The 24908-nt window shown below is 43.0% G+C and overlaps 1 protein-coding gene across 1 annotated transcript; it reads right to left on the bottom strand.

The window, feature by feature from the left end:
* Positions 1–2884: 2884 nt before the first annotated feature.
* On the bottom strand, positions 2885–24853 carry LOC144783034 (olfactomedin-like). The gene is made up of 3 exons (XM_078662218.1): positions 24679–24853; positions 14541–14694; positions 2885–3879 (listed from the first exon to the last, which is right to left on the bottom strand). Exons 1-3 carry the CDS (start codon positions 24841–24843, stop codon positions 3050–3052), a joined length of 1149 nt encoding a protein of 382 aa, XP_078518344.1. The 5' UTR covers positions 24844–24853; the 3' UTR covers positions 2885–3049.
* Between the last annotated feature and the right edge of the window lie 55 nt (positions 24854–24908).

Raw genomic sequence — 24908 nt, 5'->3', positions numbered from 1 at the left:
GTAGTATGGGTCGAGTAGGTGATGAGTAGGCATGGGCAAACTGCCAGGGGTAGCAGTAATGCTATTCCATGCCATTTGACCCTTACTTTGACTCACACAGACATGCTTACACATACTAGCACATTCACACACTCTCACGCACATAGACAGCCTCTCAAGTGCAAACACGGAAACAACACACATTTAAAAGCATTTTCTACTTACATTAATTTCCAGATAGGGCCATATTCCAGCTGATGTACTCAGCTTTTTGTTTCACTAATAGTGAAAAATTGTTTTCACTATTTGCATAATAAAAGAATTGACAGAAAACCAGGCAAGTGGAGCTCCAACCAGCATCCATTAGGAAGAACCGCCCCTGTGTTCCAGGCCCTGATGTTGCGACCTCGGAGGCCATGGGTCACAAAAGCACTGCCAGGGTCAGCAAGGGGCATGCCAGGTGTTATAGATACGACCACTGGCGACCCCTTAATGACATCCATGCGACCAGGCCAGTAATGCTAGAAAGTGTCTGGAGAATAGATAATTTTGTGGAAAATTAAAAAGGAAAAAGATGAAATGAGGCATGGGATGGATAACACGCTTTCTGTGAATCTTTGGGCATGCCCCAATTTGAGAGGCTGGGAGCATAAGTGTAGCTTATCGTAAAAAACCTCTCAGCTGACCAAATCTGCATTGCTGTTGGTGATTTCTTCATGGGGCAGAGAATCTACTGACTGATGTGCTAGTGGGTCTTGAATCCTTCTAACTGGATAGTTACACAGGGTCAAAGATGAGAGCCGAGCCATCTTCTGGGTGTCAGGAAGCAGACTGGAGGGGTCTATTTATTAAGATTTTACAACGTGTTTGCATCAAAAAAGTGACACAAAACGGTACTGTTTTTTTTCACCTATTTACTTTCCAGTGTAAAACCTGTTTTATGCTGGTAAATCACTTGAAACGTAAATCAGCGCATATCACTGCTTTGCCTTACTTAGCACCATGGGTGGTGCATGGGCATTCCCATACAACCACCAAGGGTTCTGCTGCTAAGACCTATTTACATAACAAAGTAGACAAGGTTAAGCATCAGAAATTATCACCCATTTCACATAGGTGGTATGAAGAAAAAATGCTTTAATTTCCTCTTTCTTTTCTGACTTTGCATGCGTGCTGCACTCTACAGCACACATACAAAGTGGGAAAAGGTTTAAAGTAAGTCTCAGCATGGCAGTTTGTAATTGAGGGCTTCCCTTCTAGTACAAAACCGATGCTAGACTCATGGAGACCTCCTTGCACTATGATGCAAAGGTGTGTCTGTGGCGTGCGGCTGCACATTTCTGCGCCGGTGTTAGGGAGCGTGCCATTTTTCTGTAACTATGGTGCTCTCCTGCTCTCTCCTTCTCACGCAGGGCAGAATTTGCGGCTGCTGCACTCCGCTGTGTGACAAACTAGTAAATCTGACTCTGAGGGTGCTTTGAGTAAAGAAGGCTTGAGGCAAAAATCACAATTTGGTTGATGGGATATTGTAATAGTAAAAAAAGTTTTTAATGTAGTGCTTATATAGCACACGAATCACCGGATGTATGACGTTACAACGCAGGCCATTACAACGCCTGCCTTTACAACGCGGTTTTTACATCGCATACCATTACAACGCATAGCGCTTTTGGGTGTTGGATAGTGAATAGTTTAATTTACTATTCCAACTCCAGTCCCCGTGGACACTAGGGAAGGTTATTGGATAGTAAATTAAACTATTCCCTATCCTAGAGCGCCCCCCAGCGCAATGCGTTGTAATAGTTTGCGTTGTAATGACCGCGTTGTAATGGTAGTGCGTTGTAAAAGTTTCGTTGTAAGTGATGTTTACCGAATCACCCCCGAAGGGGTCTCTAGGCGCTGTACACATACCGCTGTGGAACCCTTCCTGGCCTTTCCCTGTGACGTGCCCATTCCTGGGCACCTCCAAGGTGAAGCCAGGCATCCTAGCGCTGTTGGGGTCATTGTGGAGATTAAGCAAGCTATTTCCCAGAGTTGGAGAGTGGGACCCATGATTAGAATTGGCATCGAGGCAAGAATTATCAGGTCCGGGGAAATTGAGCCGAAGACCCACCGAGGCAGGAATTGAACCCTGGTCCTTGGCCAGACCTCTGCATCAGGGTCCTCCGCTCTAACCATTGAGCCACACTTCTCCACTATTTTGAATTTCGCATTTGGCTGTGATGATGACTGTGGTGGCAGGAGGTTGGGTGCTCAAGGATTTCTGATGGAGATTATGTGATGCTGAAACAAAGATGGCTGGACTGATTAAGGGAATTTAATACAAGGCTCTGGAATTGTTCGGTGTAGCGCCCTGAAAAGGAAACCTTATTTTTAGGAATTTTGGATGTTTGAACAATGTGATAGGAGACCCTCTCGTTTCTGTGAGAGCTGGCACCAGGAATAAATACCTGCTTTTGAATCGAGAGCGACTTGAGGGCTTATAAAATAATTGAGGTTGCCAGGATGAAAGATTATTTTGTTTATTTGCACTTGAACAGCAATGGTGAAAGAAATCTGCCAACGCATCTCCATTGCCAGATGTGGTACCTGTTTTACGGACACTGTTCGAACCCCTTTCTCAAACTTTAAAGACACACATTGAGCAAGGAAAAAATAGAAAACGAGGAAGAACAAAAATGCTAATTTAGAATCATTGTCAGCTTTATTACTACTCAATAGTGGGAAGTTGATACACGTATTATAATCAGTAGCTATGCAAATTGTGCAGTGAATCCATGGAAACAATGTATTTGATCAAGATCATTTTCATCACTCGACCTTAGTTAAGTAAGGAAAGTAATTTCATACATGGCAGCGAATGCGACCCACACCATATTGTTACCAAGAGGAACTTGCCATGAATTCTTAATTATGATATATACCATTTACGCTAGGACTGAAATCATATTAATGATATATTCCCTCAGGGGAGGGGTTTCAACTATGGGTACTACTGGAGTCTTACATTTGGTGTCCTCACCCTGACAATAATTTGAACTGCTTTGTAAATATTAATTTGTCATGCCCATTAGGGATTAAAAGTGAGATCATACATGATCTCAAAGCCATCGCTGTACATGTAGAACTTGTGGTCATTGGCGTTGTAGTTCAGGCTTTGCACAGGTTCCATCAGGGTTTCCATCATCATGCTCATTTTCTTCCCTTTGTTTGTTTTGGTGTCAAACATGTAGAATATCTCCTGTTTACCTTTGCTTACTGGTCTAACAGCGTACATAGCGCCACACATCATGAAGGCATTTGAGACCTGTGATCTATACACAGTGGTGGTCCAGCTCTTCACCACACTGAAGGTTTTGACATCTAACTTACTGATAACAATGTTGCCAGAGCTCTTCTCCGTAGCGTACAAGACCCACAGGCCACGTTCATCTGAGGCAAAGTCCATGTCCTGGTACGCAACACTAGAGTAGGAGAAGCGGTTGTTGTAGGCTGCATTGGGCAGTGTCTTCCGCTCCACAGCACCTGTTTTCAAGTTGAAGCGGCACATGTCCCTGGTGTTGTAGCAGTTGTAGTAGAAGAAGTTGCCATGAACGGTCATTCCACCGCCTTGACCTCCTTTGGTGTGATTCCATTTGCCAGTGCTTTTCATATAGAGAGACAGCTGCTTGTCCGTGGGGTTCCGGTACATCAGGAAATCATTGTAAGAAGAATAGTGACGGAAGGCCTCCAGGATTCGCCCATCGATGTTGAGTGGGGCCACCCAGTACAGGTTCTTTCTTGCAGGAGGCACAGCGGTGTCCCTTCCCCAGCCACCATATTTGTGGTTTGAACCCTTCCAGTTGAGCTGCACCAAAAATGGCTTCCCCACATGTGCCAGACCATTGTGGTCACAACTGCCTAGTTGGAAATAAAAGCCATAAAATAGTAATTAGTGGAGGGTAAAAGTGACACGAATGAAAGTATACAATAGGATCCCTTAAACAATAGGTTCATTCAAAGGATGTCCTATGACATTGCCCAGACCTTGGATTGCAAAATGATGAGCATTTCTCAAGCCTCACATGACTCCCATACAAAAAAGACATGAAAATATAAATCAACATAAACGTACTCAGGTGGATGCAAGGGTTTGTGGTCTTTTTCTTGACTGTTTCTTGTAAAGACTTTTAAAGTGAATCTAGAATACTTTACAGAGCCACAGACATTGTTATAACTAGATCCCTTAAAAAATGCATGTATGTTATGGAGAAGAATCTTTCATAACTGTACTGTAAGTTTACAGATATCAGTGTCCAAAAGCCCTCTTGAGGGAACTGTCTCAAGTCTGACCAACCTCCATGTCATACTTGGGACACCTGAGCAGAGTCGACTGGCCTATGGGGTGTAATGTGGAGAAGTGTGGCTCAAATGGTTAGAGCGGCAGACCCTGATGCAGAGGTCTGGCCCGGGACCAGGGTTTAATACCCGCCTTGGCGGGTCTTGGGCTCAATTTCTTCGGACCTGATAATTCTCGCCTCGGTGCCTATTCTAATCATGGGTCCCACTCTGCAACTCTGGGCAATAGCTTGCTTAATCTCCACAACGGCCCCAAAAGCGCTAGGATGCCTGGTTTCACCCTGGGGGTGCCCAGGAGTGGACACTCACAGGGAAAACCAGGAAGGGTTCCTAAGCGGTATACGGACAACGCCGGAACACTACCTCAAGGAAGTAGCTGTGCGCTCTATAAATACCGGTACATTTACATTTACATTTAATCAAGCAGTGCCCAAAATGCAGGTCTGACAGAAAAGTATGTGGGTCGGTTGTTTATTTGTTGTGGACATGTTTTATGGTCTGATCAGATTTTACTGTGCAATTTCTAGGATTTCTAGGACGCCACTGCGTCAAAACCTTATGCCTGCCTAATAGTAGGCGTAAGGGCAACGCAGTGCAATAGGTATATGCCTCCCCCATGCAATGCTGAAGTTGTGTCCTGCTTAGGGCACAACTCAACAATAAGTGAGTTTCGGCCGACAGATACGTCAGGATTCCTGGTGCATCTGTCAATCCTTGCGACATGGAGCGCCATTCAGTAAATACAAGGAGTGTACAGGGAAAGTGTTACATCACTGTTTTACAGAAGCGATGCAACACTTTTCATAAACGAGGCCCATTGTGTGCTAATTCCCCATATTGGAGCATGCCTTAGTGGTGTAAAAACAGGCAAAACAAACATGGAAGACATATAAGGCTGTGTACATGTTGGAGAACTGTAGAAACTATCAATTAATGATATTGTGTCATGAATGAGCAAATGTAGTGGAGACCAAAATAGACATATAAGGGCCTGATCTATGCCAGGGTTTCAGGATATTCATATAAAAGTAATTTCTATACAATAAATCTACATGGAACATAGTACTAATCCTGAAAATTGGGTAAGGTCTACATTGAACACTGTGCTAATTGCTCATAATAGAAGGTGGCAGTGCCTACTAAGAGTGGCGTCAGGGAACCTGGCAATGTGTGTTCACTGGGGCAATTTGTAAATTGCTTATTCTTTTCTAATACTGGGATTTTCTGTTTACGCAATATATATATCAATTTGGGGCATTCTTGTAGGTTTGCTTTTGGCACAGTGATATAAAATACTGTCATGTTTTGCTGAGTATAAATACGATGCACTTGTATCATGCCTAATATGAAATATTTATTTACTAAGCATTGGCTCTGGCCTCCTGTCGTTGGAGCTGCTGCGCCTCAAAACCTATGATAAAGATATGGACGGGAAACAGCGTTTACAATGCCGTAAACACAATTCAGTAACTTTACAACGCGGTTGTTACAACGACCGTGTTGTTACCACGACTTGCTGTAGGGGGCGTGCAACACCAGGGAATGTGTTGGATTTTAAATCCAACACCTTCCCTGCTGTTGCACAAATGACTGTAATGGCAAGCGTGGTACCGCGTTGTAAAGCCATGCGTGGTGAATCTATGCATAGTAGCGTCATACATTCGATATGGAGGGTGTGAGGCTTTGACTTTTCAAGCACTCATACAGGTCACTGCTTCCAAAGTATAATGTTTGACGTGCTGGGATATCATCAATGTTTCAGTGGTCGCCGGAGGAAGTTTTGATATTCGCGAGGTTCTGGCAGTTAGTGGCAACAAATAGAACTGATTATGAAACCTTCCAGGGGAAGATAGCCCAGGTGTGTACCAAGAACACTCAACCCCTTAATTAATTTAGAACTTTCTACCCTGAGTGGGTTGAATCTTCTAATAATATCATAGCCCTTATGCATCTGACTGTACCGGTTGTTAGAGGCCCCCTCCCTCATTATAGGTTCTCACTAGGGACTCGGGCCAATAATTTCGGTTCAAATCCTTTACCTATAGATATAGCCCTCTGTGGGGGATATAATCTCATATTAGTTTCGAAAATGTTATTAGTTCGCTATCGGCCAGATTCATGAAACGAAAATCGTCTCGCAAAGGGCCAGATTCTGAGAATCTGGCCCTTTGCGAGCGCAATTTTTGCATTTGGGATTCATCATCCCAAATGCAAAAATCGCTATTATAGAAATCGCAATTGTGCGAGGAGTTGCATTTAAGGAATCTCTATTTGAGATTCCTTAAATGCAATTCATGAAACATTTAAAAATTGCGAATTCGCACTTTTGGGCCGCTATTTACCGCAAAGTCAAACCTCGTGGTAAATAGCGGAAACTTAGAAAAATGCACTTAAGTGCATTTTTCTTAGTTGTATGTTACACACACACATGTCCTTGGGACATGTGTGTGCGTAACACCAGCGTCCAATGTCATTTCAGGGGTGCAACAGGGTGTCCTTTGGACACCCCTGCAGCCTTGAAATCGCAAACTCAAAATGCGAATCGCTAATAGCGATTCGCACATTGATATGTCTTCCTATTCATTCCTATGGGTCTTTAGGCCAATAGGGATGAATGGGGAGTTATTCCTTATTTGCGATTAGCAATTAGCTAATCGCAAATAAGGAAGCTGTAGGAATCGCAATTCAAATTGCGATTTTTACATGAATCCCGTTTTGCTAGTCTGTAATAGCGATTCCTTAATAATCGCTATTACAGACTCGCAAAAGGGGACTTTGATGAATCTAGGGGTAAGCCTTGAAACACAAATTCTTTTGTTCAATTTAGGAAGAAAAATTAAGACTCCCTAAATACCCTTCAGTAGAACTATTTTAATTTCATACATTTTTGCAATTGGATTTACATAATTATCTTTGAAATATGAACCGTATTGAATAAATGCAAACCTTTCATAAGTAGTCGGATGAATCATTTGATGTCTGACACTTCTAGATCATGGTACTTTAGAAAAGAAAAGCTCCATCTCCAAAATGGACAATGAATTGTTATATTGGGAGTATGTATCTGTTGAAATCATTCGTCGAAGCAAAGGCACTTTAATTACAGAGTGTATTAATTTTAAACTGATCCCTCTGTTTGGAAGAACAGTAGATGAAATAATTATCCTTCTGGCTTGGAAACTGTATTTACAATTTAGGTTCCTGTCCCTCCCTACCAGAGTCTTTTGCTCAAGTAGGCTTATGCTTAATCTATGGGAGATGAGTGTCCAGCTTGTAGAGGGGCCTCAGAGTCCCTACCTCATGTTGTATTCTTTTGCTCAGCCTATGGCCATGAGAGGAAAAAAAGGATGTTGCCTCTGTGAAGGAAGTTGGGTACTAGGAGGCATCTGAAAGCACTTAGGATTTTAAGGATCGAAAGTTCTAGGTTGGTGCCATTATCTGTTTCGAGATACTTCAGGTCTGCCTGCATCTGGAGTTCCACGTGTATCCAAAGAAGTGTACATGGATGTTTTAAATCTGTGTATACTTATTTGTGGTAGTGCCTGGCTCAGGAACCTTTCTCTTTCTACTAGCTCTGCTCCAAGCCATTGTAGAAAGACCCCTAAGCATTCCAGTTTTTATGCATTGTTACCTTAATTTTGTGTGATTAAATCTTAACCAATGACTTTAATTTTTCCAAAATGTTATATTCTAACCTTATTGGCACTTTATTTGAATGACTGGCAGGACGTTACCCTCTACACAAGGAAATGACTAACGCTTTAGATAATTAGCCAGGATTTGCGGTCTTATGTAAATTCTGGTTTATGGATATATACTTAATTTGGCTTTTTAGAGATGTGTCAAGGAGAGTATGTAGCCCAAAAGCTTGAGCGGTCGACCTCGAAGTAGGGGAACTGGGTTCAAGTCTCGGCAGGTATGCTCAACATCCTGTGATTTTGGGCAAATCACTTAGGGGGGTATTTACCAAATCTTCCCGCAATGCAGCATAGCCTTCCGCGAGACTGCGCTGCATTGCATGACAGGGAAGGAGCAGGAGAGTGCCATATTTTCAAATATATGGCTATCTCCTCCCCTTTCTCTTGCACTGGCGCTGATTACAGCTGCTGTACGCCACACACACATCTTAGTGCCATATCACTAGAGTGTCTCTGCGAGTCTAACATAGGTTTTGTACAGGAAGGCTACCCTTCCTGTACAAAATACTATGCTTAGAGATGAGGGAAAGCTTTTCCTATTTTGTATGCGTGATGCACAGTGTAGCACGCCTGCAAAGTCGGAAAAGGAAGGAGAAATGAAAGCATTCTCCTTCCTTGCGCCTAGTTTAAAAGGGCGCAGTTTTCTGACTCTTAAGCCAATCTACTGGATTTGGTAAATTGGATTTAGCGTGAGAAACCTTGGGTGGTTGCATGCGAATTCCCATGCACCAGCAAAACACACAAGATGATGGACGGAATGTTGCACAATGGCAAAACATTCACCCCCAGTCTCAGATCTGGGTTTGATCCATCGTTATTTTGCTCACCATGCCACTCCAGTTCAGACATGGCCATATGCAAAGCATCCTAGGACCGGTTTCTGGCTATCAGCCATCTTCAGCCCAAAACCGGTCCCAGGATGCTTGTTTCCAGTCCAGGGAGGACCTGGCTTGGCAGTTCGGGCTGGACTGTTCCCATGGGGCACAGGCTCAAGACTGATTTGCATATGGCTGGGTTTAAACTGGAATGACAAGGTGAGCAAACAAACAATGGATTTAGGCCCAGATCTCTGTACTGGGTTGAATGTATGACATTGTTGTGCATTCTGTCCATCACCTGTTGTTTTTGCATTTGTCACCCCGAGTGGGACGGGTATGCTCAGACGTGAGTCCTGTGCTCTCCATGCCACTGGACTCAAGCTATCCCGGCTGAAGAGGGCTGAAAGCCCGAAACCGGTCCTAGGATGCTTGTTTCCAGTCCAGGGAGGACCTGGCTTGGCAGTTCGGGCTGGACTGTTCCCATGGGGCACAGGGTCAAGACTGATTTGCATATGGCTGGGTTTAAACTGGAATGGCATGGTGAGCAAAAAAACGATGGATTTAGGCCCAGATCTCTGTACTGGGGTGAATGTATGACAGTGTTCTGCATTCTGTCCATCACCTGTTGTTTTTGCATTTGTCACCCCGAGTGGGACGGGTATGCTCGACGTGAGTCCCGTGCTCTCCATGCCACTGGAATCAAGCTATCCTGGCTGAAGAGGGCTGCATTCTGTCCATCACCTGTTGTTTTTGCAAATGCCCATGCATCACCCTTGGCATGCCCCCATGGCACAAAGTAATGCAAAGCAGGGCATACTTTTACGTTATTTCCAGCGCTAAACAAGTTTTGCACTGGAAAGAAAGTTAGGAAGAAAAAATGTGCGCTGTTTTGCGTCACTTTTCTGACACAAACACAGCACAAAATCTTAGTAAATCGCCCCCTTAATCTCCCCATGCCTAACAAAATGAATGTGTCAGTCTGTAACACAGTTAGTGCTCACGATACCTTCAGGTCCAGTTTGCGCTATACAAAAAAATTTAAAAATGCACTTTATTGCTAAGCGAACTACTGCTATTTTGGACATGCACTTACATTTTAAAGGATTAATAACCACAGTTTACAAAAGGAACAAAAGAAGAATTTGCAATTTATTGCAAAATTGCACAGGCTCTTTTGTACAGCTGAATAGGGGATTAGCGGGACTTCTGCTGTGATTAACTCAACCCTATAGTACATTGTTTACATTTTTGATGTCTTGTTTTGTAGTGGCTTTTATGTACAATTATATGTTGAACCTAGTGTGTTTTTATGAATATCTTATTGTTAAATTTCACAGCTTTACTTGCATAGCTGAACAGGGGATTAGCGCGATTCTCTGTATGAAACTATTTGTATTATATTGCACAATGCTTTCACTTTTGTTACTCTGTTCTGTATGGCTTTTATGTAGAATGCTCTGTTTGTTTTAGTATGTTTTTGTACACTTTTATGATACTTGGTGATCGAAATTAAGTTATTATGAATGAAAACAAATCTTATTAAATAATCCCTAAATATGTTGCCCAAGGACGCGAACGCCAAGACACATTCTTAAATGGCCAATAGATTTAATCAAATGGCACTACATGTTACATGCCTAAAGTTATCTAAAATGTACCATTTGCCACAACCTGTGCCCTAACTTCCACATCCAATCACCTCTTTCAAAAGTTCATTAAACTATCAATGGGGGCAGCAAGGAGATGGAGGTGGTTGGATCTGAGGGTCCGGCTGTGTTGATAGTGCACTCTCAAATAAGCAGGGCCATGTCCTTGGAAAGCCCTGAAAGCCAAGCTGAGAGCCTTGAATTCAATCCGTTTAATCACTGGAATCCAGTGGAGCTTACTCTGATGGGGGTAGATCGAGTGGCGAAAAGGAATTTTACAGATTACTCTAGCCGCCGTGTTTTGAACAATCTGTAGGCGCCTAATCAGGTAAGCTGGTGCCCAAGATAGAGACTGTTGGCATAGTCTAGATGGGAGGTAATTAAAGCATGGATCATAGTCCGACAGGACTCCAAGGGGAGGAAGTGAAGAAATTTACGAAGCATATGAAGCTTCATAAAATAGGAGGAGGACACCTGTCTAATATGAGTATGGCAAGACAGATCATTATCAAACCAGAAGCCAAGGTTCCTGGCTGAGTCCAAAGGCTTAGGAGGGGGTTCATCTCGGGTGGCCACCAGAGCGACGGGGGGGGGGAGATTTTTTGGTTGAAGAAAAGCCCCTCGGTTTTATTCGAGTTTAGCTTAAGGGTATTCAGTGACATCCATGCCATATGCCATAGTTTAGCAAGTGGGCCCAGTAACAGCCACCTGATGTGATACCTCGTTACAAAAGGGAACATATCCTGACAGACAGTCCAAGAGCCTACTCCATATAATGCCGAAAATGTCACAGGGTTGGAGAGAAAGCCCCTACAGAGAACAGGTTCCACAAGAGTAAGAGCAATGGCTCTGACTGGAAGAACAGAAATCTGAGAAAAAAAGACAGTAGTGGCATTTGATGAACTTTCAGTCAAGACACCTTCAGGTTTCACACTTGTGATTATTGACAGCAGAAGTGTTATGAAGCTGAAGCCAGATGTATAATTATTTGATGCAGCGCAACTCAACAAGACAATGTGCTACACTGCGCTGCGTCAAATGGAGAGAGCAGGAAGGCACCATATTCTCCAACAAGTGGAGCATTCCTGCTCTCTATCTCTAACTCTGTGTGCACCATGGTGCAAGGGTGCCCGCGTTCCAGGCAGGATTGTTTTTGGGCATGAAGGGGCACCTTCCTGCACAAGAACAATTCTAAAATGTGGTTTCTCTTTCTAAGTGTGCTGCAGAATGCAGCACACTTAGAAAGGTGAAATAAAGAGGAGAAATAAAGATATGTATCCTTGTGCCTCTATCGGAAAGGCTTACAATTTTGATTCATTCTCATGTTTACTTGTCTTGGTAAATCTGGGAATGCACCAAATACATGGGTGGATGCATGGGAACCCCACTCTCCAGCCATGTAACATTTTCCAGATACAGAGTAATGCAAGGAAGCAACTTGCACTGTCTTGTAGCAACACAGGGCCACACAAGTTGGCTTTGCGTGGCTTGGTAAACCTGACTTAAGGGTTGCATTGCTTCCTTTGATAAATCTGGGCACTGGTCTGTAAGTGGATAGATATCACAATGTGAAGGCTGCTGGGGGGAGAGAGAAATTACTAAGCAGATTCCACTGTACCTCTGCTCACCAGTCTCACACAGACAGTGAAAAGGATTTTTTTGCATTGGCCTTAGGCTTGCCACCTCCCAACATGGGGCCCAGGGATAGATAGTCTGGGACCCTGTGATTGGTTGAGGATGGAGAGAGTGTTTATGCTGTTTTGTCGGTGGCTATGTTTGAGTAGCTCTTGAGGTCATGAGAAGGTATTTGAGAGATGGACAAAGTGGACAGTTTCCTTGAGCAAGGAGATGCTTGCACATCCTGGACAATGGTGTCAAAAGGTATTGATGAATCTATTTTCAAAAAGTGACTCAGGAATAAAAGGAGTCTAGGGTCAGCTTTCTTTCTGATCTGTATTAGTGGGAGTAAGGTGTTTTATTTAACACAGAATTTGGAAACTTTGCGGAAGATTTTCGAAGACATCACCTAAAGCAACGCAGCATCACAACTTGCTGCTTTGTATTAGGTGACAGATAGAGAGCAGGAATTAGCCGTATCTACTAATGTAGGACACATTTCTGCTCTCTCCCTGTGCTGGCACAGTGGGTGCTGCCAAGTATGAATGCAGGCACCCTTGCGCAATGGTGCAAGGGTGCCTGCTTTGCAGACAGGATTGTCTTTATACAGGAAGGGCCTCCACCATGCACAAAAACAATCCTTTGAGGTATTTGTCTCTTTCTAGGTGTGCTGCAAAATGCAGAACTTATGGAAAGAGAAAATAACAAAGATAAATAGGCATATTTCTCCTTGTTACACTTCTGTTGGGAGGGCGTACCATTTTGACGTCTTCCTAGGTTTACAAGTCTTTGTAGATCTGGGATTGTCTTAAAATCCATGGGTCGATACATGAGAAAGCCAATGCTTCTGCATGGTATACCTTCCCAACGGAGAGTAGCACAAGGCAGCAATTTGAATGACCTTGTATTACTCTGGATTTACTAAGCCGTGCAGAGCCACACAAGGTGGCTTTGCACCCTTGAAATCGCATTCTCAATTTGCGATTCGCTAATTGTGATTCGCAAATTGAGAATGTCTTCCCATTCATTCCTATGGGCCTCCAGGCCCATAGGAATGAATGGGGAGGTATTCCTTAATTGCTACTCGCAATTTGCGAGTCGCAATTAAGGAATAGTGTTTAAAAGGATAATAGGGCGATATTATTTTCTTTTCCCAATAGAAAAACGACAATGAGTATCACAGGTGAATGGTGCAGTAGATAAATAGAATAGGCAGTAAACCCAACAAGGGTAATAAAAAAGAATGGCACACTTAAGTAGAGCTTTTAGCGGGGTGACGCACAACCTTAACCCCGATATACAGTATATTACATAATACTTTGCTATGCCCAGGAGAGTATACTGTGATGAGTATGGGATGTGAAAGTTATTGTACAACTCATGGCCCACATCTATGAAAGTGACACTACTCTTAATATTCTTGACTGAAACTCCTTCAGAAAGCTCTGAGGATTCAGGACCCTTTGCCTTTCTATGCCACCTATCCTTCTACATGTTTTTTCAGAGGTGACACATACTTTGCGGCTCTGACCCCCTCACTCTGAAATTATTTCCCCTCCACCTGAAGTCCCTACCTAATGTGATCTTCTTCAAAGATGCCATGAGCACTATCTTCGTGTGTAAACAAAGACAAGGGGACCCAAATGGTAAGCAAGGACCTTGGGCGTCAGTATTTTGAGAGAACAATGGTCCTTGTTAAGGAGCTCATGTAGCTATACAAATTAATATAGACTAGAATCAGTACTATATTACTTCTGTCCAGCCGGACAGTGAATTTAATAAATGACCAAATAAGAATCTCAACACCAAACAATAAAGTGGGACACAGTCCTGCGTCCTACATAATCGCAAAACATGTACATTTGAACAAAACATTCAGGCAGGACGCGAAAAGCTTATGTATAATGCAAATGGTTAGAACAAGCATGTAAACGACAACCGTTGCATTTTAAATATCAAATCGATTTGTGTGCAAGGTGTTCAAGCAAGTCGACGATGTTTCAGTCCGTTAAAACAATACTAGGATCATCAACAGGACAATTTAATACAAGCTTGAAGTATATGGTGCCTTATTTGGGAGGCGGAAAGAAATGGAAATTGTATGGGTGGCAATGCACCTAACCTTCTGCATATTTTTTCAGAGGTGACACATACTTTGCTGCTATGACCCCCTCACTCCCTAATGTGATCTTCTTCAAAGATGCCATGAGCACTATCTTCATCCACATTCAGGATAGACCAATCACCGTAGTCCCCAATGAAACCCCCTGGTGGTCAGATCCTTCTTCAATGACCCTCACAAGTAATTGCCATGTTATTTGCTTTGGAATTACTAATCACTGTTTGCTATACACCGCAAATTCTGTAAATGAATGAATAACACAATTTAAAAAATAAAGAAAACATGACTGTGCAAATCAGTCTGACATACTAAGTCTACTAACCATAGGGGACGGAAGGTGTTTCTTCTGTGTTTTTGGAAGTCGTCTCACAGTCATGGAGACGTTTCTTGAGTGAATCCATGTCTCGGCGCACCTGCATCAAGTTGTTCTTGTCAAGTGATTCCAGCTGATTGACCATGTTAGATATGTTTTGAACCTTGTTGAAAAATTAAATGGATTAGAAGAAGAGTAATGAAATTTACAATTATTCACTTTTGATACCACTTGATTAAATGTGATTATGGCTGATATAGATAGTGAGGGCCTGATTTACGGAAGGAGTAGTGTCCATCGGGATGGCAGAGAACATTGCTTCCACCTTCCCAAGATTACTCTACCTGCCACCCTCTGGCCATCCCTGCACTTTGGAAGAAACTGCTGTCCTGCCGGTTTCTTGAAATGTACTGAAGGTTTGCGGTACGTCTGCCATCAGTTTTGAAAGCCGTACAGCAAATTATTGACAGTTTTGTGTTTTTCAAGGCAAACTATCACAGTGGGAGTTTGATTTTGAAAAAAAAGGATGACCTCCAAGCCCTGTGAGTTTTCTCAAATAGTGTGGGGGTTATTATTGTTTTTTTCCTATCCTTCAATGCCAGGTTTTGCTGGCTGTCGGGAGAAGTATTCTTTTGATGGAGCCAACAGGATTTCTGTTGATAGAATCCTTAAGGTCTGCTCATCGCTAAGTGAGGTGGGAGCACCTAGGGTTTGGCAGGCAAGGTACTCCATTGCATTTGCGATGGAGTAATCTGGCCGAAAAAGTCTTAATCTGGCCGTCTGTGTTTAAGCACAGTTTACCTAACATCCTTAAGGAGGGAAATATATATCTATCTTCATAAAAGATTTATGATGGTTAATTGTTGTCTTGCATAACACAATTGATTTCCTCTCCATGTATTTACAGAGTCTTCAAGATTCACAAGTAGACAACCTCCTACTATTTATATTTATTGTTAGAAAGTGTCCTTTTTATCGTCACTTCCCATGTTTTGATCTATATGCTGTCTTTATAGTTCTGGAAGTGCACTAGGACATGCTAACCAGGCCCCAGTGCCAATGCTTTTCCCCTTAAACTGTAACTGTTGAATTGGTACACCCAATTGTCAAGCAGTTATCATGCCTTATAAGTCCCTAGTATATGGTACCAGGGGTACCCAGGGGAAGGGTGATAGGTGGGGTCCCCAGGGTTGCAGCACTTTATGGTGCCACCCTCAGTGACCCAAGAAAAAGTATGTTTGTAGATCTGCCATTGGAACCCTGCAACAGCAGTCTGTCTGCTTGACAGTGACTCTAAACACACCACATGCTGCAGAGCAACCCCACAACCTTAATATAAGTATGTCACTCTTAAAGTGTTCTTCTTTTTAGTGCGCTATATAGAGATCCAGCTTCCTACAGTAGCATATTTTAGTTAAGCCACATTTTTTGAAAACTCCATTTTAATTAAACAGCATCCATTTTTGCTGATCACCCCTGTTTTACCCCTCCCATCTCATCATCCTCCACATGTTTTCTTCCCACGGGGTCTGCAGAAGCAATGACAAGTGATGTAATATGCTTTTCTTTTGCATGCATGTATTGTGAATGAACTTCTTTGTGATTCCAATGTTACTTTTCTCAAGGCCCGTCTGCTGTAGTTCCATTGCTGGGCTTAATACTCTTACACTGGTGTGTGCTTCATTGTTTAAAATGTGTCATATTAGTTGTACTTCCTATGACAACATAACATAGAAGATGCTCGATGTTTACTTTAAAATGGGATTGGGTTACAAACATATTTATCGTTTACCTTGTATCGCTTAATTTCTTTTAGATTTTTATAATAAAACACTTAGGGGCCGATTAGGATGGCGGACGGACCTGCGTCCCTCTGCCACCCCAGAGTAGGAGGGACCGTCCACAGGGGCAGCGACGGTCCCTCCGTGCAAATTAGGATGTGACCGCCACCATGGCGGTCACATCCTGTATTTTTAACATTGCGGCGGGTGCTGCTTCAAGCAGCACCCGCCTCAATGTTAAAAATAAGAGCTGTGCATTTGCATGCACAAAGCGGCAGGCACCGCGCTGTGCCTGCCGCTTTGTGCACGCAAAGGCAGGGGGGTACCATAGGTACCACCCTTGTGTACCCCCCACCCCCCCTTCACCCCTGGAGGCCTGCAACGGGCCCCCAAACAAAAGTCCGTATCCCTTTCCACGGCTGAAATGCCGCCGTGGAAAGGCATAGTACTCCAGATATCCTAATATGCCTGGCGGTGTCTGATAGACACCGCCAGACATGTTAAAGCTGCAGACAGTCTTCCTGACCCCCCAGCCATCCTAATCTGGCGGGGGGTCTTTGAAGGCCCCTCAGCGGTTTTTCCACATCCTCCGGGCCAGCGGACACTTCCGCTGGCCCGGGGGATGTGGAAAAACCGCAATCATAATCGGCCCCTTAATCTTTTCCCTGATTCAGAAACCATGTAAAATCATGATAAGTTTTAGGTGTTCTGAATGTATGATCTGATGTGGCTCATTGGCTACTATTCCATGTTTTAAAAAAGCCAGAGCAGGAGTTCATTCTTTTCTTGTTCATGCCAAAGGAATGGGAGGCCCTGCTTTGAATCGGAATCCAGTCACCTAGGGTCTGATTCATAAAGGGCCTCCAAACTCACTCATGGTGTAGGTTTTGCAGTCATGAGGTATACTCCACACTCGGGGCTGAATCTCCGCAATGAGAATTCTCATTGAGGAGATTCCACCCAGAGTGCGGAGACTCCCCCATGACTGCAGGCCTCCACCACGAGTGCAGAGGCCCTTTGTGAATCAGGCCCCTAGTGTTCAGTAAGGGTTTGATGACAAGGCTCTACCCCAGATGTAGAGGTTATATGCTATATTAGGAGTTTTTGGTCTACACTCAACTATTTAGTGCCAGGACAGGAAAGTGTTCCATTCCACATAAAGGCATTATCTAAGATGCATCAGGAAGCTTTTGGTGCATCTTCGGACATATCACAACTACTATATTGTACAGCAATATACATTATGATTAGATGTGAACTTGTCAGATCTTGTTTGAGGCCATTGTCAAAAGCAGGTTATACTGGGCCACATCTGTAGTGGTTGATGTCTTTTATGACTAATACTGCAAGCCAGACCTACTGTGGCACTGCCAAAAAAACACCAATGAACACTTTCAGCACGTGACCAATTGGTTAGTGGGCAAACACTGCAATGCTGCTCATGAAGGTAGTGTGTGGGGGGTTTATATTCAGAGTTTAACAGTTACCAGATAGCATGCAATCCCTTTATCCCTTTCTAAATGAACTCTTTGAACCATTGTCTGCCTTCACTGGTAGCAGGAATCTGTAATTGTAACCATCCTCTTTATAAATAGAATACTTTGGCTAAATATATGGTTGTATACTATGTGCTGTAATATTCTTAACTGAGCTACTTAAAATGTTGTTTATGTGCATTGATTTTGGTTCTTTAATACAATTACCAAATTATCTAAAATTGCCTGAGTCTTTTATTGTATCTTGATGGTATTTCTTTAGAAACTGTGTTCATTGGACATTGTTTCTAAATATTGTGACAGGGACAATCATAGATTATTTTCAGACCATCAAGTTCTGCTGCTTTTATTCTGTCCTGTGACTGTGGAACATGTAGTTTGTATAATCCTGGTTAGTCTAAACTTCTTTAAACTGTCGAGTCTTCCCATTTCAATACTGTATTTCTATTGGTTGGTTCTGAGAATAGTGTATTTGAACATCATCTCTAGCTTCTAAGTTGGCTACCAATTAATGGTCCTCATTGGGTGACCAACGGTTTTGGATATCCTGATTTCTCACCCCTGACTATGATGAAGAAAGGTCCATCAGAGGACCGAGGCCTCTGTGGGTACAGTATATAATTTGAGTGATTGGAAAGGGAAAGGAGTGTAGATTGTGAGGGGTACATGCACAGTATTTTGAAAAAGTAACCATGTTTTAAGACCATCAAAATAGAGACAAAATTACGTGTGAGTGAGCGAGTATTTAAAAATACCAGGTGAAATCCAATGTACACCTTACCATACCCAACATAAAGCTCCTGTACACAACTATTTAGTAAGTAATACATGCTCTAGGGGGAGTGTAACACCCCCAAACACCCCACCCCTGAATCTGCACCCCTGAGTACCACCTCTTGGATCAGTCCCACTTTTATAGTAATGTTGCAGACCAGGAATGTTGGTTCCACTGTCAGGGTCCTAGAACCCGTCTAAAGCACTTTGCTCTCATAGTGTATCTCTCCTCTGTATGCTGACAGAGTCTTAGTTGCAGGTGATGTTTTCCAAAGCTGGTAGTGATGCGGGTGTCTCAAAGAGAAGCACTTGAGCACAATCAATTAAGCATTCAGATCTTGCACTTGTAGCAATCTGCTTTTGAGTTTGTCACCTCTGGGGAACACAAAGGGACTGGCCTTGCTTTAGTGATTCCTCTATAGGACAAAGGAAACTGCGGTCTCCACCTCCCCACACCATCCTGCAAGCCAATAGCGGTGCCAAGTAAGAGGCAATCAGCAGGTCTCTGCTGGATAGATCACTGCTGCATACAAATAGCAGCCTTGTCTCCATCTTCCCACACCTTACCTTACCGTCTGATACTAAATGCAAGCTATACACTTTATCAGTCTCTAGAGTCTGTCCCTTATCCTCCATCTTGTGTCGTGCTTTACCCAAGCAGATCCAAAATGGATCCCACTTCCCACAAAGTCACAAATTTGTTATTCAGCATTTAGTGGTACTACCATACATCATATATACACCCTGTCTGCACACTCCACTCACTAGGTATGGTTAGTACAGCTGGTATCTGATATTTACTCGAGAGAGGCCTGTGGTCATCTCACTCTTAAAGAAAAGGAAAAGGGATTTCCTGTGTTCCAGATCAGAAAATGGATTGGTACCACCACTGCTTCATGATTCTGTACTAGGGCAAGGACAGATGTGCTGTGTCTTTGAAAGGCATGTTTGGTGACCCTGCTCCAGACAGCAGAGCCACAGTAAGGGTCTCAGAACCTTTCACTATCCATAGGCCTCAGCATCCCACTCATGATTGCCATGAGCACTACACACAGACAAAGTCAGAATAACAGTGAAACTACAGTTGAATTACCCAGCGCAGGAGTGCACCTCTGCAAAATCATATGGGGGACATTCCGTCTCAACTAAAAAATATTTGGAAAACTACAAGTGATTCTACACAGGGCTATAACAATTACCTTTTGTCTAAGTAAATTTAGATCATGTGACTGATACTCGTATGGCTTATCATCGACACACAGATTGAACCGTGGGTCTTTCTAGCAATGGGGAAATTGGTAAAGTACCATGTACCAGCCAGATACAATTACTTTCTATGTTCCTAATACACAGAAGGTTTCTATCAAGTGGCCTCCGTTTCTGAAAAAAATATTCTTTGGCCTATCTTATGGCCAAAACGTCCAAGTGAGCCTGTGCTAACTAAGCCTTGGAATAATCGTCCTAAATGTTTGCAGGATACTTGCTCTCTGTCAAGTTCAAAATATTGTTTAAGGATCAGTTACTCCTAAAGTAATCACAATATTCGATAAAGTAGTTTTTTTGATGATCACCAGTTATTTTAATAGATGTGGTCGGTCGATGCTATATAATTTATGTTTTTTAATTATTGATCGCTTTAAAAGTTTCCATCTCCATTTCCCCTCTACGACCGACCACACGCCCGGAGCTCAGTCTCTCTAAAAGTGAAATGGCATCTATAAATGAAAATACATAAAAGATAAATTCTATAAAAATAATACAAATGTAAACATCAAAGGATGTATCAGAAATATGTCAACTGGCCTAGACTAGAAAGTAAACGTGTCAGGCTCTCAGACGAGTCTTCATAAAATTAATGTTTATGAAATGCGCCACAAGATGGCAGCGTCACATAGAATTTGAAAAGCCTCATTTATTTTATGATTCTGAGGTTTGCTTTTTTTTTTTGTATATAATACTTTACCTCCCTAAACACAACCTTCATCGCTGTTATGTGTTCTAGCCTGGTGGGGTTCTATGTGGCCAGAAACAAATACTTTTACTGGCCTGGTCTGGTCTGGTCTCCTTTCAGGGTGCCATGGGATATCTTGAGGGGATGGAGCTCTTGCAAGTATGAGACCAGTTGGCCATTTAAAAGATGATTATATGTTTATTTAAAAAAAATAAATAAAAAAAAAGCATTACCAGCTTGTTCATTTGGGGACTCTCGTTTTGTGTTTTGTTTTGCGCAATGGGTCTTGAGAATTTATTATTTTTTTTAAACTACTGTTTTAACCTTAAGGAGAATATAAAAACAATCTCACGGGAAAGGTCGAGGAGATGCTTTTGATTTGATGGACTCTGACACCATGGAGTGGTCATTTATATACTTAAAAGTATAAGGACCTACCTGTAGGGTGTGGATAAAAGCTTTAGGGGGTGATTTACTAAGCTTTTGTGCAGTGTTTTCGTCACAAAAGTGACGTAAAACGACGCAAAATCCTTTTTTTGTAATTTACTTTCCAGCGCTAAACTTGTGGGGCCTCATTTATGAAAAATGACGCATCGCTGCGTGAAAGTAGCGATGCGTCACTTCTCAGTGTGCACTCCTTGCGACATACCATATGCGTTATATTTATTGTATGACGCATCATGTCGCAAGGAGGGACAGATACGTCAGTATTTCTGACGTATCTGTAAGCGCAAAAGTGACGCATTGCTGGAGTGTGCCACAAAAGTGACGCAACTCCAGCAATGCGTTCTTTCACATGGGGCATTCCCCATGTGAAAGGCCCTGCGTCAGTCTTACGCCAGCTGTGAGGCAGGCACAAGATTTTGATGCAACAGCGTCCTAGAAGTGACGCAGTGAAATCTCATAGATTTCACTGCGTCACTTCTACGAGGCATTTTGCGGGGGAACGCCCCCCCTGCATACATTATACCTGACCCATATAATGTAGCGCTGGGGTTTACAAAGTGATGCATCTAAACAGATGCGCCATTTTGTAAACAGTGTGCAACAGGAGGCATGTTTTACGCCGCCGATGCGTCACAAAAAGTGAGGCATCGGAAGCGCAAAACTGACGCAAGGCCTCATAAATGAGGCCCGTTTAGCACAGGAAATAACGTAAAAGTAATGCGAAGCAGCGCATTTTACTGCATCGCGTTTCTTTGCGCCATGGGGGTGTACCAAGGGTGGTGCATGGGCATTCCCATGCAACCACCCAATATTTCTCACCCTAAACCCAATTTACTAAAAACTGTAGATTGGGTTTAGCTCGAGAAAACTGCGCGCTTTTCAACTAGGCGCAAGGAAGGAGAAATGCTTTTATTTCTCCTTCCTTTTCCAACTTTGCATGCTTGCTGCGCTGTGCAGAATGCATACAAAGTAGGAAAAGCTTTCCCTTGTGTCAAGTGTAGTATTTTGTACAGGAAGGGTGCCCTTCCTGTACAAAACCTATGCTAGACTCATGCACACACCCTAGTGCTGCGGCACTAAGGTGTGTGCATGGCACACGGCAGCTGTAATCAGCGCCGAGGCAAAGGAAAGGGGAGGAAAGAGCCATATCTTTGAAGATATGGCGCTCTCCTGCTCCCTCCCTGTCGCGCAACGCAGCGCTGCCTCGTGGGGCTGCGACGCATTGGATGACTTTTTCGTAAATCTCCCCCTTACTGGTGAGATGCCCATGGTACCATTAAGCAATCTTGCTTATCATGTTAGTACCCGGTTTCTGTACACTGGGTACTGGAACAAAATGTAAACCAAACTAGAAAATTCTGAATCTCTGTAGTTTTACTTAGAAACGTAAAGCAGGGACAATATAAGGCCTTATTTATAAAGGCCTTGCGCCGCGTGACTTTTTCCCTTTTTAAAAGCGACGCACCGGCGACGCAAGGCCTTCATAAATAAGGCCCATATCCTTTTATCGAAAAACACAAGGGAAAACACATTTCAGAAAGTATTTTAAAATGTTGCACGTAATTCTTTTTAAGGTTTTACAGGGCTCTAAAAAAAATAACAAAAATGCCAACACTATTAAAACAGTTTTTCTACCTTGTTTAGCTGCAAGTTCCAGCTAGTGAAAACATTCACATCCCATTAGCAATTGTCGAAAATCACAGGTTTTGAGGCCATCAAAATCGCGACTCAAGTTTCGAATTTGGTGGGGGAGTGAGGCGACCTTTACCGTGTAATTACCCCATGAAACAGGATCTGTTTGATAAGTTTCTGGTCAGAGGAAGCGACGGCACGGGAATTAGAAATGGGGCGTTTTGAATTTCGTGATCAAAAGTAGCTAGTACATATGTTTAATGTTTTTTAGATACGTATATTGGGCAGTACTGCCTATGTAGGTATTTGACAGCTTTACGCAAAAATAGTGAATACCAAAAATGCCATGAACATATATTATCACATTGAGTGTGGGAGTTGGTTTAATTGTTTTGCTTCCAATCACAACGAATACATTCATAAAATGTCTATGCATCCAGATGAACCTACCCGAATGTAAATGTCTGAATAGGCGGTCCTTGAACAATGGCTTCAATACTCCTCCTGACAGCCGATGTCATCCATATCTAAAGTCTTGTCTAGCAGAACAGTGACAAGTAGCACTGCTCCCCCTTCAGCCACTACATGCAAGCCATGTAAAAGTAAAAGTTAGCTGTTGCTCTTCGCATGATGATGAATTGGCCTAAGTGATGGGGGGGCTCATAATGAAGGTAACAGGCAATTATTGTGGTTTTGAACTTGTTCTGAGGTCAGTACAGCTATGAAGCACATGGATGTGCCTGCTCTGGCACCGCAATCTTATCAAACCTGCCTCTTCTAAAGCTGCCATCTGTTACATACGTCACGAATGCCCGGAATCTCAAAGTTTTAGCCTCATTGTTGGCGTTACTTTTGTAATGCTAAACCAACGCTCAACATTTTTCGGGTTTCACAAACCAACGCAAATTCATATTTGTGTTGGTTTGTATGGAAAAGTAATGTAAAGCAGTGTGAACTTCTGCTTTGCATTACTTTGGTCAAGGGGGTGTTGCATAGGTGTTCCCATACAACCATCCATGCTTTTTGATGTTAATCCTTATTCTCAAATATCAGTAGAAAGGGTTTAGCACCAAAAATTAATGTAGCTGAAAAACAGGAGTTAGACGGAGAGATGTTTTAATTTATATGTGCTTTTGCGACTTTCGTGCTGCATTGTGCAGCACCTTACAAAGTAGGAAAAGATTTTTCACTTGTCTAATATAGTATTTTGTACAGGAAGGTAACTCTTCCTGTACAAAACTTATGCTAGACTCATGCACACACCCTAGCACTATGGCGCTAAGGTGTGCGCGTGGCGCTCAGCAGCTCAAATCGGTGCTGGTGCTCATGGCCGGACTGGGAACACAAACCAGCCCATGCAATTCTGCTTGTTTGGCCCCGGGGGCATGGGGGGGCGGGGGTGGTGCTATTGACAAGCAGAACTGCTGTCGCTTTAGCACTGCTGCTGCTTTTGTTATAGGGGGAGGATATTGCAGCACTGCGGCAAAACTGGGCCCCCAGTAACAAAACCGGCCCCCATGCCAGGAAAACCGTCCGCCACCTTTCTGGCCCACCAGGAAAATGCCCGGTGCCCACTATGGCCAGTCCGGCCCTCCCAGTGCTAAGGAGAGGGGAGGAGAGAGCCATTTCTATGTGAATATGGTGCTCTCCTGCTCCCTCCCTGTCACACAGCGCAGAGCAGTCTCGCTGGGTGCTGCATTGTGTTGCGTGACACCTTTCAGAATCTGGGCCGAAGGGTCGCAAAACCCAAGTAGATATCATCGAAGAAATATATTAGAATGCCTATTGCTGGTGGTTGTTAGCGAGACAGGGTTGCAAGAAAACAGTTTTTTCTCTACATTGGATGTTTTTTTTTTAAATTGTAATTGTCCGTTGTGAGTGTATCAGTTGAAGTCACATGCTCGTAATTTATATAATGCATACTGAGGAAACTGATTAGTTTTCCAAAAAGGTGCTAAAGTGATCCGCATGTCAGTGTTAGATGTGGAAAAATAAAGCATAGTTAAGAAAAAATCCTTGGCACGTTTTTCAAACTGTAATAGTGACAGAAGTTGCATTATGTTTACCTCTTGATACAGACTTTCCACCGAGCTGTTGCTGTTATTGAGCGACAACACGAGTCCCTCCACAAAGACCTCCAGGTCCATCATTTCCTGTTTCAGTTGTTCGAAGGTCACCTCTGGCACTAACTCAGCCATCTCAGGCCGGTTCCCAGCCTTGAGTCCATCCATCTCGTTGGACAGGTTCTTCATCTTCTCCATGCACCAATCTAGGTTTTTTCCGAACTCGTCAATCT

This window comes from Lissotriton helveticus, chromosome 9, assembly GCF_964261635.1.
Source record: "Lissotriton helveticus chromosome 9, aLisHel1.1, whole genome shotgun sequence".
Taxonomy (NCBI): domain Eukaryota; kingdom Metazoa; phylum Chordata; class Amphibia; order Caudata; family Salamandridae; genus Lissotriton; species Lissotriton helveticus.
The sequence above is the reverse complement of the archived record's forward strand: the minus strand, read 5'-3'. Positions and strand labels throughout refer to the sequence as shown.